General features: G+C 48.5%; 1 protein-coding gene across 4 annotated transcripts in view; it reads left to right on the forward strand.

Annotated features, from left to right (window-relative positions):
• CRTAC1 (cartilage acidic protein 1) overlaps positions 1 to 17646 on the forward strand; it is a 693808-nt gene that overhangs the window by 362741 nt on the left and 313421 nt on the right. For all 4 annotated transcript variants that reach the window (XM_069754016.1, XM_069754014.1, XM_069754015.1 and 1 more), the window contains exon 4: positions 7116 to 7252. In XM_069754016.1, coding sequence (XP_069610117.1) covers positions 7116 to 7252 — 137 coding nt within the window. The remainder of the gene's footprint in view (positions 1 to 7115; positions 7253 to 17646) is intronic.

The raw sequence follows: 17646 nt of genomic DNA on the forward strand, positions 1-17646 counted from the left end.
GGCTCCCAATTCCCCAACAAATCCAGTTCAAACTACTAACACTGACCTACAAAGCCATCCACAACCTGTCCCCTCCCTATATCTCTGAACTAATCTCCCAATATCTTCCCTCACGTAATCTCCGGTCCTCCCAAGACCTCCTACTCTCCTCCACACTTATTCATTCCTCACACAACTGCCTCCAAGATTTCTCCCGAATATCCCCCATCCTCTGGAATTCCACGCCTCAACATGTCCGATTATCCACCACCCTCGGATCCTTCAGACGGAACCTGAAAACCCATCTCTTCAAGACAGCCTACAGCCTGCAATAACCATTCTGCCGCCTCACCACAACTAGAGTTGCCGCCTCACCATCGCCAGAACTGCTGCACCCCGACCTTCTGTCTCTCCCCATTATCCAGCAGTTGAGTGTAAGACCACAAGGACAGGGTCCTCTACCCTCTGTACTAGTCTGTTTACTGTAAATGATATCTATAACTCTGTACGTAACCCCTTTCTTATGTACAATACCATGGAATTAATGGTGCTATATAAATAAATAAATAATAATAATAATAATGATCACCAAGAACAGGGAATTAATACACTTGTAGTACCACTTTTCACCACTATGAGCATCAGCCAATACATTCTCTATAAAACTGCCTAGGAACATATTAGTGCCGTGCCAGAGGGGGCACAGCCCCTATGTCAGCCATGAAAACCATGGCTGCCTACTTCCAGGAACAGCACCACATGGTGTCCCGGGACAGGGGCTCTTTCCCTGTCCCTAACACTAGGCACACCCTAGCTTACCCTTTTTCCTGGATTACTACTGATGGTGTAGATGTTGGGGCCACGTACCTTGTCTCAGCTACTGAATCTGCCATTAGTCTGTACCCTTCCCCCACCCAGAGAAGAGGAGAGTAGTAGTGTACTGTGATACACCAACCAGACTAACAAGGTAATACGAACAGGGATAATGAAAAATATCAAACATACGAATATACTCACGCATACAACAGAGGAATGCACCACGGAGTGGAGGATGGGGTTAAACCAAAGTAGGAGAACCCTTTTCCCTGGATTACTACTGATGGTGTAGATGCTGGGGCCACGTACCTTGTCTCAGCTCCTGAATCTGTCATTAGTCTGTACCCTTCCCCCACCCAGAGAAGAGGAGAATAGTAGTGTACAGTGATACACCAATCAGACTAACAAAGTAATACGAACAGGGATAATGAAAAATATCAAACATACAAATATACTCACACAAACAACAGAGAAATGCACCACGGAATGGAGGATGGGGTTAAACCAAAGTAGGAGAAGAAATGGATTCATCACACACCTAAAACCTTTTAACAATCTGAGATAAATCCACCAAACACCTTCTCCAATAATAACCACCAACAACCTCCAACCATGCCGCATAAGCTAGCTCTGATGAGTGCTTTCCAGGGCCCAGAATATAAAGGAGATGGGAGTGTCTAACAGTGAACAGCTGAGAGCCTTAATGCAGGAAAGCTTCCAGGATATCTCAACTGAGCAGATTAGCCCCTGCATTGCTAAAAGAAACCTGCATCATTTAAAATGAAAGTGAAGTTCTTCTAATCAGTACAGGAGTAGGAGAAATCAGATGCTGCGGTCTTCTGGCTCCTCTCGGTCGCAGTAAATCCGTGACACATGGGCTCTATCTGGAACTGCAATTCTAAAGTGAATGGGATGCAATAGCAGACACCACCATGAACAAAAGGGGCACTATATATATAAGAAAGCAGCCTTATCTTGCTAATCCCATTGGATTCCTTTGAGGTTTTCTGAAATTTGCTCTACCTCTAGTGCTCCTGGACCCAGATGACTTTATGCCTATTCTCAGACCTTAGTATATATGCACATTATATACAGTATGTCCAAGAAAGCATTAATAAACTGCAGGGTATTAAATAAATTGGATTTTTTGCTTTTGTATGGGGTCATACCCGATGGGCAAGAATCCATAGACCCATTCGTTTGATGAGATTTTTACCTTGCAGGTAAGTAACTGCTACTTGCTATCCTCTCACTGATAGATAACAACGTTCCACTTTGTTTAGGAGGATGTCTCAATTAGATTCCCGTAGAAGCGGGATTGTCCGGCTTGTACGCTCAAGGAGGCAGTGACAGGCCGATGCTTTACGGTGGAGAGGCCCAAAGTTTTCGTCTCACAGATCAATACAGCTACACGAATTTACTGATCGGCTGTTAATCTGGGGCATCTAAGTGCTTGGATGACCGTGTCCAACAGATCTCAGCCTCCGAGGTCTACACTTAACCTTCTTTATCTTAAAGGGGTTTTCCACCTCTGAGGACAATTTATTTATTTATTTTACATGAATGCATGTATTTGGGGGCCAAAATTCATTTTTGCAGTTGGGTGTCATGAAACATTTCGCATTGTTTGTCTTTTACAAACGCCATGTTTTTCTGAACGTTCAACTTTGATGTGGTCTGTGGCCATAAATTTCCTGAAAAACTCTGATAAGAGTTAAAAATTTAACTATTGGGTTCACTGACAGATTCTTGGTTAACCCATTCTATAGACAGTGTAAGACAGCGGCTATAGAAGACAAATGGTGCAAAATTTGAATGACAAAAATTACTTTTAACCAAAAATTCATGCCTTTAGGCAAAAATAATAATAATGTTCACAGAAGTGGAAAACTCTTTAAACATGAAATCCAATCAGATTCTAAACCCATCAAACTTTTCCTATATTATTTTTGTTTGTTTTTTAATTAAAATTGAACCACATCTTTACCAGACAATTTTCCGTTTTTGTTTTTGTTTTTTTTCCCTAACATTCTTCCAAGACCCATATTTTTTTCATCATTCCCTCGACAGCGGTATGACGACCTGCTTCTTGCAGGACAAGTTGTAGTTTTAAATGCCACCATTGACATTTTCCATATAATTTACTGAAAAATTGTGGAAATTCCAAGTGCTGCAAAATGATTGGAAAAAAAAAACGCACAAGTCCGCTATTTTTTTTTTACATTTTTTTTAATTGTTCAGTAAACATGACATGGTAATATGATTCTTCAAGTAGTTATAATTATGGCAATATCAAACTTTTATACATATATATATATTTTTTATTAACTTGTGATAAAAAAAAATCCAGAAATTTGTAAAAAAAACAGGAAAAAGTTTGTGTCACCTCACCATTTTCCCACATCTGTAACTTTTTACTGTACTGTTGATTTAGCTGTATGTGAGATTGGCTTTTGCGAGGCTTGCTGACATTTTTATTGATACCATTTTGGGATACATACATCGTTTTGATCACTTTGTATTGCATTTTTTAGGAGAGGTCTGCAATGGGAAAACAGCAATTCTGGTGTTTCAATTTCTTCTCTTAATGGCATTTTTAATAAAAAAATGTTCAAATAACTTTTTTTTTTTTTTATTCTTTAGGGCACTTCCTCCTTGCTTGCCTTATCCACTGCAATCCAAAAGTATTTTGGGAAAGTGTTGAAGTCCAACCTGTGACTTTTAGGCTACTTTCATACACACACTATTTGGCAGTATTTTTGCCCAGGTTTTTTTCAGTTTTCTTTATTGCATGTTTTTTTTTTAATTTTTTATGGCATTGATTCTTCTAAGCTAAATGCACCAAAATTCTGTCTTAGTTTGCACTAAGAAAAGAATGCACCACATTCATTATGTGTTTTACTTTTTTTTTTTGTTGGTGTAACTTAAAATTATTTTTCCACTACTTGGACAACCTCTTCTTGATCTAAATGTTTGGCCCCAATAAAATAAATAAAAAAAATACTCATCTTCTGTGCTGGTGCCGTTACAGTGGTGTCGGCACTCGCTCTCACCGGGGCTCATGTGTGGTTGTTATGACACGTGACCTCAGCGCCCAATCAGCGCCGGCATCACTGTCTCCGCCTTCGGACGAATTGAACATGAAGAGGAAGTCTGTAAAGATCTCTGACTTCCTCTTCATGTTCAATTCGACAGGAAGCGGAGACAGTGATGCCGGCGCTGATTGGGTGCCGGGGTCATGTGGCACAACAACGACATCGGAGCCCTGGGGAGAGCGAGGGTCGACACCGCGGGAATGGCGGCGGCACGGGAGGCGAGTGTAAGCTGTTTTTATTTTATCGGTCCGAAACGTGGGGTATGAGAAAGGGTTGTCCTAGTAGTGCACAACTTCGTTAATGGAGAAAAGTTATGGCTTTGCAGACAAAATAAGCCAACTAGCTTAGACTAGTAAATAGTGATGAGCGAATATACTCGTTACTCAAGATTTCTCGAGCACTTTTGGGGGGTCCTCCGAGTATTTTTTAGTGCTCGGGGATTTAGTTTTTCTTGCCGCAGCTGAATGATTTACATCTGTTAGCCAGCATAAGTACATGTGGGGATTTCCTAGCAACCAGGCAACCCCCACATGTACTTATGCTGGCTAACAGATGTAAATCATTCAGCTGTGGCAAGAAAAACTAAATCTCCGAGCACTAAAAAATACTCGGAGGACCCCCGAGCGTGCACGAGAAATCTCGAGTGACGAGTATATTCGCTCATCACTACTAGTAAAGTAAAACTAGATACCCTACTCATTGAAGAAGTCGTAAAAAGTGTCTAAAACACTCTAATAAATGTGAAGCAAGAAATTCAGGACAGTTGTTTAGTGTAAACTAAGCCAGAATTCTGGTGCATTTAGCGTAATAAGTCTCTATTGTGTTTTAGTTTCTTGCTCTTTTTAACATTGCAAATTAGCATTTTAAGATTCCTCATAAAAGCATATTGTCTGACAAAAATGAAAGAAAAAGTTTATAAAATACACACTATACATAAAAAATGCGCTAAAAAATAGAAGCCTCTTGAAAAAAAAAGTGATCAAAAAATGACATGCTGGAAAAAAATCTCCAACATAAAAAATGCTAATAAAATGAAAAAAAAAAAAAAAACCTCCTTAAAATCCATACCAGTGTATGTATTTAACGTAATATTTTTATATCGACTCTCAGCAAACATGAGGAATCAGACTTTTTGTGTTGACAAAAATGGTGAGCAGATACTAAAAATACAGCTCTTTTACTCAAACGTTTTTCTGAGACGATACCGTTATAGCCATTTCTCTTTCCAAGAAAGATGGATTTGTCATGGATATATTTACTGCATGAACTGTGCTGTAGTTTATTAAAGGGATGCTCTCTATTCTGGATCCTAATCTTTTGGCCAGAGTGAAGTGCAGTTACGAAGAGTTTCTCTCATTTTGGAGGACCAGTCCTATCCTGCTTTACTCAGACTACTCATTGATGCGAATGAACATTGTGTAATTATTCATTTCTCCTGTGGAGGCGCTGCAGGAAAATTGAACACTTAGTGCAGGCTTTATCCATAGACTACAACTAATCACCTGAGCAGGTCTCTAGGGTGACACTATGATCAGTTTATGCATGAGGCACCCTTCTAATAAGAACCATCAGGTTTTTTTAATTCACCGTCCAGTTTAATATTTTTTTAAATTGTCTCTTAAAAAGCCAGAATAACAAGAACTATAAGTTTTTTTTTATTTGCCTTTCAGTTTAACCTCATGGCCAAATTTTTTTAAAATTGTGTCTTAAAAGCCAGAAACAAAAATAAAAACATATTACAGCAGGTCTTCTGTGGGCCCATGTTCCCCTCATATTACACTCTGCAGACCATGTACGCTATCGATATGTCGGAAATTGTTCCCTGATATGTCTCAGTATGCGCATTGTTACGTGTTACGGAACCACTCAGCACCCAGAATATGTTGTGCAGTTATATGTATGTATAATAGGTTCCATGTGAGACGCATGTCCCTAATGCATCAGCCCACAGGCTGCGCCCCTGGGCAGAGGGGACACGATATTCCCCTTTTGTCCTCCCCCCACCTTTGTAATTCCCACAGTAAATATCGGCAGGCTCCGGCCACCTGCGGCTATTGTAATGTATGTCTGGCCTGCCGCTTTTCTATTGGCCTGCCCTCTGTATCTGTGTTATATATTCTGTGTCCAGTGAGTAAAGTGTTGTTAGACTGGAAATACGTGGAGAAGCAGTGATATTTTATATGCGCCCATGTAACCAAGCAATTCCAGCCAGTGTCCTTCATTCAGACTCCAGCCAAAGCAGAGTGGACCTCCTGAAACACGGGGTGGTACTGAAAGAGGTACCCCAGCTTGGTAGACCCCGTTACAAGCATATAAAGCAAGACACATTTTCAGGACACCTTTTGATGCCCCAGTTATTTTTCTACCATGATCAAAAAATTTAAAACAGGACCCATTGCAAAAACAAAATTGTGATGCTGCCATTACAAATAATAATTATTGTGACCACAGGGGTGCAGCCAGAACCACACTCCATACAGTCAATGGTCTGAGCTTGTGCAACATCCGTCAACCTCATTCATGTAAAAAGATACGAACCAATTCTCCCGGAATGTCATGAAAGCTCTTGGGGGGAAAAAAGAAACTTCTGAACTCCTGGAGGAGTTGACAAATCTCCCAACACTGCCGAATGCCCCCAAAACGTAAATTCGGAGGTCATGTACGTGGCGTAGAGGGGAATTTTCGGGGTATGGAGGTTGTTGGTGAAAAATATGTGGCTCTATGGAAAAAATGTCAGGACTGCAGTCTTTCAACTCCCAGCCGGCAATTCTAAAAAGTTGGCAAGTGCAATAACTGTTACTGGTAGGTGGTAAGATGGCGGTTTAAAGGAGAACATTTGCTTTTTAAAGACCTCCATACACAATAGACTGAAGTTGGCTTTCCCCAAAAAGATAATGTGAGCAAAAGATCGTCAGCACATTGGAATTCCATTGATCAATCTTCCTATAAAGAGTAACACTTCATCCTGGGGCATAGTTGAGTATATGGGGGCTTTCTGGTAGGGCTTGTGCCTTGGAAGCTGGGTGTCTAGGGTCACCAGCAATAAGATGCATGTGGGTCTCGAGGCATTTATGACATATCCTGCCCAGACCACAAGATAGGCATGGGACCTCAAGGGCGCTTGCTTTGGTTGGGAGATATTGTGTACTGTTTTGAAGAATATGATGGAGAGAACCCCAGCTGACCACTCTGCTCATTGCCAACTTGTTTTTTGTTATCTTACAGGTATGGCCACATATTCCGACAAGCTGTTTAAGTTTCGTAATGGCCGGTGGGAAGATATACTGAGCGATGACATCAATATCCGCAGGGGAGTTGCCAATCGGTTTGCTGGGCGCTCAGTGGCCTGCATTGATAGAAAGGTAAGATGGGGACCACATTGTTCTGGAGTTCCTGGACCTTGGATTGGTAGAAGTTTAGTAACTTATTGTATACAATAAATAATACCGCACCTCACCCACCCACGCTCCACACTTTCCTTCTGGCATCAGTTGTCCTGAGAATAATGTTTTATATGGCTTCCTCAGGGGTTTACTGTTATTCGCTTTACTTTGTTGCCATATTTTATGTTATCTTTTTCTTGAAATTTAAATGTATTAGTGGAAATGAAGGAACAAAGTGTCACCCTCCAAAATGAAAAATTATTTAGCTTTTTAGGGGAGTCATTTTTTTGTTTGTGTGAATACAGTATATATGTTTTTCTAAAGCCAAGTTCATGAAAGCTAGAGTAGGATAACAGGCGGGAATTATAATATTACATGGGAGGGAAAAGTTGTCTTTTTCAGCGTTAAAGAAAAAAGACGTCTCAGAGAAGATCTCATTAGTATGTATGAATCCACGTAGTCAATACAGAGGACAGGCACAAGGTGTATTCTTTCCATTTACCTTATAAAGAACTAGGGGCTTTAATTATGTGTAGAGGAAAGGAAATTCTGGCATCTAAATAGGAAAGGGTTCTTTACAGTTAGAGCAGTAGTAATGGCTGACACTATAACAGCTTTTATAAAACATCTGGATGCTTTTCTGAAAACAAATAGTATTATGAGTTATAAATAATCAATCATCACTACAACGCGCCGGCATAAAGTCTGTCGTGAAGAATGAACCTATCACCCCTTGGCGTGTTAGCGGGGTGAAGGGATTATTTGTTTCTTTTTATCTCCTTTTGTAGGCAAAAGGGATGCCCGATGGAGAGTGATTTTTAAGAAGAGACACAATGGGGAATAACTATTATTAGGAGGCACAAAGGGGGTCATTATTATTAGTTATCAGGAGACATGATGGGGGTCATTATTATAAGATGGCACAATGGGGGGTCACTATTATAAGAAGGCACAATGGGAGGTCATTATTATAAGATGGCACAATGGGGGGTCATTATTATCAGTTATCAGGAGGCACGATGGAGGCCATTATTATAAGATGGCACAATGGTGGGTCATTATTATAAGAAGGCACAATGGGGGGTCATTATTATAAGGAGACGCAATGGGGGGGTCATTATTATAAAAAGGCACAATGGGAGGCCATTATTATCAGTTATCAGGAAGCACAGTGGGGGTCATTATTATAAGGAGACGCAATGGGGGGTCATTATTATAAGGAGACGCAATGGGGGGTCATTATTATAAGAAGGCACAATGGGAGGCCATTATTATCAGTTATCAGGAAGCACAGTGGGGGTCATTATAAGGAGACGCAATGGGGGGTCATTATTATAAGAAGGCACAATAGGGTGTCATTATTATAAGGGAACACCATGGGGGGGTCATTATTATAAGGGAACACCATGGGGGGGTCGTTATTATAAGGAGGCGCAATGGGGGGTCGTTATTATAAGAAGGCACAATAGGGTGTCATTATTATAAGGAGACACCTTGGGGGGTGATTATTGTAAGGAGACACCTTGGGGGGTGATTATTATAAGAAGGCACAATGGGGGTCATTATTATAAGAAGGCACAATGGGGGTCATTATTGGTCATTATTATAAGGAGACACCATGAGGGGGTCATTATTATAACAAGGCATTGTCAAGGGATCATAAGTATAAGGAGGCACACTAGAGTCATAACTAGTGTTGAGCGATACCTTCCGATATCGGAAAGTATCGGTATCGGTTTGGATCGGCCGATATTCAAAAAATATCGGATATCGCCGATACCGATACCCGATCCCAATGCAAGTCAATGGGACCAAAATATCGGAATTAAAATAAACCCTTTCTTTCCTTGTAGGTTCATTCTACCTGAAGGAAAACAACTAAGAATAATGTAGGATGTATGGGGGAGGTGGCGGAGACATTAAAGGCAATGAGGATTAGTCCAATCAAATAGAATAGCATGTTTTTTTTTTTTTTTTAAAGAAGTTCGGATTGAAAAAGATATTGAGTATGTAAATTTTTTTTATTTTGTCAGATATTGATGTTTCACTATTCCACGCCCTTCCCCTTCTTTTTTTTCTTTTTTTTTTTTTTCTTTTCCCACACTTTCATCTTCATCATCATCAGCATCCTTGACATCAACTTCTTCACCTTATTCATCTTCTTCTTCATCTTCTACCTATTTTTTTTTTTATTACATTCTTCATATTCATTTTCTTCAACTATTATTATTCTTCCTATTCTACATATTCTTTTTATTCCACTGTTATTATTCTTCCTATTCTACTTCTTCATCATATTCTCATTTGTGACAGGCATTCCCGTAGTTGTTATCTATAAAAGTTGGAAGATTACACCTTCCGTTCTGCCAGTCACAAAAGTTACATTTGTCCGCGTTCAGTTTGGCCTGCAGCATCAGGCTTTATCCAGGGGCACCACGAGGAGGAACGGACTCACCCCCATACACTGCTTAGTCTTCTTCTGCATATAATTTAGATAATATCTTTTGCTCTGATATTAAGTCTTATGCTTAATGTTCTTCTGCTCTTTGTTCTGCAGCCTCTTGTTCTTCTGCTTCTCGGTCTTCCATGTTGTCGTCTCCAGGGTCTTCGTCTCCAGTGTCGTCATCTCCGCCGTCGTCGTCTCAGCCGTCGTCGTCTCCGCCGTCGTCGTCGTCGTCGTCATCGGGGTGGTCTTCCGGGTCGTCGTCATCGGGGTGGTCTTCCGGGTTGTCGACGTTAGGGTCTTCAACTTGGAAATGTAGCAGAAGGTACAAGAAGGCTGAGAAAATGCCAAGAACCAGCTGATGGAACTGGAACTCGGATGGCTACCCGAAGGTTCAAGAGCCTATGGAACTACCGAGGACCAGCTGACGTTACTGGAACCCGGTTACTAAGCAGGAGGTACCCGTGCTAAAAAGCACTACCAAGGACCGCCTGACGTTGGCGGAACTCGGATACCCAGAAGGAGGCACCTAAGCCAAAGGCTCTGCCCGGAACCAGATGACGTTACTGGAACCAGGATGGGGAGCAGAAGGTACAAGAGCAAAAGACACTGCCGAGAACCAGCTGACGGTACTGGAACCCGGATGGGTAGCCGAATGTCCAAGAGCCAATGGAACTACCAAGGACCAGCTGACGTTACTGGAACCCGGTTACTAAGCAGGAGGTACCCGTGCCTGAAAGCACTACCAAGGACCACCTGACATTGGTGGAACTTGGATACCCAGAAGGAGGCACCTAAGCCAAAGGCTCTGCCCGGAACCAGCTGACGGTACTGGAACCAGGATGGGGAGCAGAAGGTACAAGAGCAAAAGACACTGCCGAGAACCAGCTGACGGTGCTGGAACCAGGTGGTGGACCCGAAGGCCCACAGGAGAGGAGAGAACAGCTAGGCCGCGAGGCAGCCGCAGTTACCGAACCCCAACAGTCCTACAGGGGGAGCTGGGCCTACTGGCACTACAGAACCAGCCTTGACTACCAGTTCACGCAGCCCACATAGGAAGCTCCTAAACTGGAGGCACCCTGGAGTTGGCTAACTCGACCGCCCCACGACGGGGCAAGCATAGGCGTCTCAGTGAAGTTGACACAACCCGGAAACAGCTGACGGTGCTGAAACCAGGCTTGGCACGAGGGAGTACCTGTGACAAGAACACTGCCGAGAACCAGCTGGCGGTGCTGGAACCCGGATGCGTTGCCCCAGTGTGCAAGAGCCAATGGCACGACCGAGGACCAGCTGACGGTGCTGGAACCCGGTTACTAAGCTGTAGGTGCCCGCGCTTAAAAGCACTACCAAGGACCGCCTGGCGTTGGCGGAACTCGGATACCCAGGAGGAGGCACCTAAGCCAAAGGCTCGGCCCGGAACCAGCTGACGGTGCTGGAACCAGGTGGTGGACCCCAAGGCCCACAGGAGAGGAGAGAACAGCTAGGCCGCGAGGCAGCCGCAGTTACCGAACCCCAACAGTCCTACAGGGGGAGCTGGGCCTACTGGCACTACAGAACCAGCCTTGACTACCAGTTCACGCAGCCCACATAGGAAGCTCCTAAACTGGAGGCACCCTGGAGTTGGCTAACTCGACCGCCCCACGACGGGGCAAGCATAGGCGTCTCAGTGAAGTTGACACAACCCGGAAACAGCTGACGGTGCTGAAACCAGGCTTGGCACGAGGGAGTACCTGTGACAAGAACACTGCCGAGAACCAGCTGGCGGTGCTGGAACCCGGATGCGTTGCCCCAGTGTGCAAGAGCCAATGGCACGACCGAGGACCAGCTGACGGTGCTGGAACCCGGTTACTAAGCTGTAGGTGCCCGCGCTTAAAAGCACTACCAAGGACCGCCTGGCGTTGGCGGAACTCGGATACCCAGGAGGAGGCACCTTAGCCAAAGGCTCGGCCCGGAACCAGCTGACGGTGCTGGAACCAGGTGGTGGACCCGAAGGCCCACAGGAGAGGAGAGAACAGCTAGGCCGCGAGGCAGCCGCAGTTACCGAACCCCAACAGTCCTACAGGGGGAGCTGGGCCTACTGGCACTACAGAACCAGCCTTGACTACCAGTTCACGCAGCCCACATAGGAAGCTCCTAAACTGGAGGCACCCTGGAGTTGGCTAACTCGACCGCCCCACGACGGGGCAAGCATAGGCGTCTCAGTGAAGTTGACACAACCCGGAAACAGCTGACGGTGCTGAAACCAGGCTTGGCACGAGGGAGTACCTGTGACAAGAACACTGCCGAGAACCAGCTGGCGGTGCTGGAACCCGGATGCGTTGCCCCAGTGTGCAAGAGCCAATGGCACGACCGAGGACCAGCTGACGGTGCTGGAACCCGGTTACTAAGCTGTAGGTGCCCGCGCTTAAAAGCACTACCAAGGACCGCCTGGCGTTGGCGGAACTCGGATACCCAGGAGGAGGCACCTAAGCCAAAGGCTCGGCCCGGAACCAGCTGACGGTGCTGGAACCAGGTGGTGGACCCCAAGGCCCACAGGAGAGGAGAGAACAGCTAGGCCGCGAGGCAGCCGCAGTTACCGAACCCCAACAGTCCTACAGGGGGAGCTGGGCCTACTGGCACTACAGAACCAGCCTTGACTACCAGTTCACGCAGCCCACATAGGAAGCTCCTAAACTGGAGGCACCCTGGAGTTGGCTAACTCGACCGCCCCACGACGGGGCAAGCATAGGCGTCTCAGTGAAGTTGACACAACCCGGAAACAGCTGACGGTGCTGAAACCAGGCTTGGCACGAGGGAGTACCTGTGACAAGAACACTGCCGAGAACCAGCTGGCGGTGCTGGAACCCGGATGTGTTGCCCCAGTGTGCAAGAGCCAATGGCACGACCGAGGACCAGCTGACGGTGCTGGAACCCGGTTACTAAGCTGTAGGTGCCCGCGCTTAAAAGCACTACCAAGGACCGCCTGGCGTTGGCGGAACTCGGATACCCAGGAGGAGGCACCTTAGCCAAAGGCTCGGCCCGGAACCAGCTGACGGTGCTGGAACCAGGTGGTGGACCCCAAGGCCCACAGGAGAGGAGAGAACAGCTAGGCCGCGAGGCAGCCGCAGTTACCGAACCCCAACAGTCCTACAGGGGGAGCTGGGCCTACTGGCACTACAGAACCAGCCTTGACTACCAGTTCACGCAGCCCACATAGGAAGCTCCTAAACTGGAGGCACCCTGGAGTTGGCTAACTCGACCGCCCCACGACGGGGCAAGCATAGGCGTCTCAGTGAAGTTGACACAACCCGGAAACAGCTGACGGTGCTGAAACCAGGCTTGGCACGAGGGAGTACCTGTGACAAGAACACTGCCGAGAACCAGCTGGCGGTGCTGGAACCCGGATGCGTTGCCCCAGTGTGCAAGAGCCAATGGCACGACCGAGGACCAGCTGACGGTGCTGGAACCCGGTTACTAAGCTGTAGGTGCCCGCGCTTAAAAGCACTACCAAGGACCGCCTGGCGTTGGCGGAACTCGGATACCCAGGAGGAGGCACCTTAGCCAAAGGCTCGGCCCGGAACCAGCTGACGGTGCTGGAACCAGGTGGTGGACCCCAAGGCCCACAGGAGAGGAGAGAACAGCTAGGCCGCGAGGCAGCCGCAGTTACCGAACCCCAACAGTCCTACAGGGGGAGCTGGGCCTACTGGCACTACAGAACCAGCCTTGACTACCAGTTCACGCAGCCCACATAGGAAGCTCCTAAACTGGAGGCACCCTGGAGTTGGCTAACTCGACCGCCCCACGACGGGGCAAGCATAGGCGTCTCAGTGAAGTTGACACAACCCGGAAACAGCTGACGGTGCTGAAACCAGGCTTGGCACGAGGGAGTACCTGTGACAAGAACACTGCCGAGAACCAGCTGGCGGTGCTGGAACCCGGATGCGTTGCCCCAGTGTGCAAGAGCCAATGGCACGACCGAGGACCAGCTGACGGTGCTGGAACCCGGTTACTAAGCTGTAGGTGCCCGCGCTTAAAAGCACTACCAAGGACCGCCTGGCGTTGGCGGAACTCGGATACCCAGGAGGAGGCACCTTAGCCAAAGGCTCGGCCCGGAACCAGCTGACGGTGCTGGAACCAGGTGGTGGACCCCAAGGCCCACAGGAGAGGAGAGAACAGCTAGGCCGCGAGGCAGCCGCAGTTACCGAACCCCAACAGTCCTACAGGGGGAGCTGGGCCTACTGGCACTACAGAACCAGCCTTGACTACCAGTTCACGCAGCCCACATAGGAAGCTCCTAAACTGGAGGCACCCTGGAGTTGGCTAACTCGACCGCCCCACGACGGGGCAAGCATAGGCGTCTCAGTGAAGTTGACACAACCCGGAAACAGCTGACGGTGCTGAAACCAGGCTTGGCACGAGGGAGTACCTGTGACAAGAACACTGCCGAGAACCAGCTGGCGGTGCTGGAACCCGGATGCGTTGCCCCAGTGTGCAAGAGCCAATGGCACGACCGAGGACCAGCTGACGGTGCTGGAACCCGGTTACTAAGCTGTAGGTGCCCGCGCTTAAAAGCACTACCAAGGACCGCCTGGCGTTGGCGGAACTCGGATACCCAGGAGGAGGCACCTAAGCCAAAGGCTCGGCCCGGAACCAGCTGACGGTGCTGGAACCAGGTGGTGGACCCGAAGGCCCACAGGAGAGGAGAGAACAGCTAGGCCGCGAGGCAGCCGCAGTTACCGAACCCCAACAGTCCTACAGGGGGAGCTGGGCCTACTGGCACTACAGAACCAGCCTTGACTACCAGTTCACGCAGCCCACATAGGAAGCTCCTAAACTGGAGGCACCCTGGAGTTGGCTAACTCGACCGCCCCACGACGGGGCAAGCATAGGCGTCTCAGTGAAGTTGACACAACCCGGAAACAGCTGACGGTGCTGAAACCAGGCTTGGCACGAGGGAGTACCTGTGACAAGAACACTGCCGAGAACCAGCTGGCGGTGCTGGAACCCGGATGCGTTGCCCCAGTGTGCAAGAGCCAATGGCACGACCGAGGACCAGCTGACGGTGCTGGAACCCGGTTACTAAGCTGTAGGTGCCCGCGCTTAAAAGCACTACCAAGGACCGCCTGGCGTTGGCGGAACTCGGATACCCAGGAGGAGGCACCTTAGCCAAAGGCTCGGCCCGGAACCAGCTGACGGTGCTGGAACCAGGTGGTGGACCCGAAGGCCCACAGGAGAGGAGAGAACAGCTAGGCCGCGAGGCAGCCGCAGTTACCGAACCCCAACAGTCCTACAGGGGGAGCTGGGCCTACTGGCACTACAGAACCAGCCTTGACTACCAGTTCACGCAGCCCACATAGGAAGCTCCTAAACTGGAGGCACCCTGGAGTTGGCTAACTCGACCGCCCCACGACGGGGCAAGCATAGGCGTCTCAGTGAAGTTGACACAACCCGGAAACAGCTGACGGTGCTGAAACCAGGCTTGGCACGAGGGAGTACCTGTGACAAGAACACTGCCGAGAACCAGCTGGCGGTGCTGGAACCCGGATGCGTTGCCCCAGTGTGCAAGAGCCAATGGCACGACCGAGGACCAGCTGACGGTGCTGGAACCCGGTTACTAAGCTGTAGGTGCCCGCGCTTAAAAGCACTACCAAGGACCGCCTGGCGTTGGCGGAACTCGGATACCCAGGAGGAGGCACCTTAGCCAAAGGCTCGGCCCGGAACCAGCTGACGGTGCTGGAACCAGGTGGTGGACCCCAAGGCCCACAGGAGAGGAGAGAACAGCTAGGCCGCGAGGCAGCCGCAGTTACCGAACCCCAACAGTCCTACAGGGGGAGCTGGGCCTACTGGCACTACAGAACCAGCCTTGACTACCAGTTCACGCAGCCCACATAGGAAGCTCCTAAACTGGAGGCACCCTGGAGTTGGCTAACTCGACCGCCCCACGACGGGGCAAGCATAGGCGTCTCAGTGAAGTTGACACAACCCGGAAACAGCTGACGGTGCTGAAACCAGGCTTGGCACGAGGGAGTACCTGTGACAAGAACACTGCCGAGAACCAGCTGGCGGTGCTGGAACCCGGATGCGTTGCCCCAGTGTGCAAGAGCCAATGGCACGACCGAGGACCAGCTGACGGTGCTGGAACCCGGTTACTAAGCTGTAGGTGCCCGCGCTTAAAAGCACTACCAAGGACCGCCTGGCGTTGGCGGAACTCGGATACCCAGGAGGAGGCACCTAAGCCAAAGGCTCGGCCCGGAACCAGCTGACGGTGCTGGAACCAGCTGGTGGACCCGAAGGCCCACAGGAGAGGAGAGAACAGCTAGGCCGCGAGGCAGCCGCAGTTACCGAACCCCAACAGTCCTACAGGGGGAGCTGGGCCTACTGGCACTACAGAACCAGCCTTGACTACCAGTTCACGCAGCCCACATAGGAAGCTCCTAAACTGGAGGCACCCTGGAGTTGGCTAACTCGACCGCCCCACGACGGGGCAAGCATAGGCGTCTCAGTGAAGTTGACACAACCCGGAAACAGCTGACGGTGCTGAAACCAGGCTTGGCACGAGGGAGTACCTGTGACAAGAACACTGCCGAGAACCAGCTGGCGGTGCTGGAACCCGGATGCGTTGCCTTGCCTATTAAAGATTGTCTTCCTAGAGCCCCAACTAGCGGTGTTGGAGCAAAGGGTAAGCAGGGGGAGATGAGTGTAGGCCGAAGCCTGCACTGGAGGCAGCTTTGTGTCTGCGTTGCGTTTGCAGGACACTTTGCCGGCTACACACTGGGGGAACAGCTGGCGTTGCTGAACCCCACTAACACAATGGCGTGTGTTTTTATCTGTGCAGCTAGCACTTGCGGGCAAAAACTTGCGATGTTAGAGCCCGTGTTGAAGCAGGAGGAGGAGGAGAGGAGCAGAGTGTAGACCGAAGCCTAGTTGAACCAATTTCAAAGGAAACCTTTAACCCCCCCCTCAGGTGTTACAAAGTACAAGAGACACACCTTGTGCAGTATTAATGCTGCACAAGTGAAAGGTTGCTCTATTAATTTGTCTACTTGCACACGCTGAATGAAAGACATACACAATTTACCCCATTCTACAGTCAAACTGTCATGTTGGCCGGTGCGGTGCTGATCCCTTCTCGCATGCCGCGGCCATGAGGCTGCACAGTCTGAAGAAGGCGGAAGGAGATGAGTTAAGACAGGCGAAGATATGCACTGCTCGTGCCCATCAATCACACCCTCGCAGTCAAAATAATTAAGACAACGAGGAGCATTTTATTCAGGCAGGGCGGACGAACAGGCGCAAGTAGCCAACCAATGATGTCAGAAGACGGGAAGCGCTACCAAGGGGGGTGCTGCGTATCATTAGAAAGGAAAGTCACACCTCAGGGACAGTGGAATGGTCTCAAAGAGACACATTTTGTACGTGTTGAGTTCCACGTGGGCAAGGAGAAAACGTCAGCCACCTTGTACAAATGCAGCAGTACTGCTGTACAAGGTGGCTGTTATACATAGAAACACCTGGGGGTGGTGGCCAGGCTCCCTTCAATTTCAGTTCATGTGCCTGCGTGGCGTTTGCAGGTCACGTTGCAAGCTGCACAGCAGGGGAACAGCTGGCGGTGCTGAACCCCACTAACACATTGGCTGGTGTTTTTCTCTGTGCAGCTAGCATGTCCGGGCAGAAACTGGCGTTGTTTGAGCCCAGGGTCAGCAGGAGGAGGAGAGGAGCAAAGTGTAGGCCGAAGCCTGCACTGGTGGCAGCTTTTGTTCTGTTGTGCCAGCGTGGCTTGTGCTGGACACGTTGCCGACTACACAGCAGGGGAACAGCTGGCGGTGCTGAACCCCACTAACACATTGGCTGGTGTTTTTCTCTGTGCAGCTAGCATTTCCGGGCAAAAACTAGCGGTGTTTGAGCCCAGGGTCAGCAGGAGGAGTAGAGGAGCAGAGTGTTGGCCAAAGCC

This window comes from Ranitomeya imitator, chromosome 2 (genome assembly GCF_032444005.1).
Source record: "Ranitomeya imitator isolate aRanImi1 chromosome 2, aRanImi1.pri, whole genome shotgun sequence".
Classification (NCBI taxonomy): domain Eukaryota; kingdom Metazoa; phylum Chordata; class Amphibia; order Anura; family Dendrobatidae; genus Ranitomeya; species Ranitomeya imitator.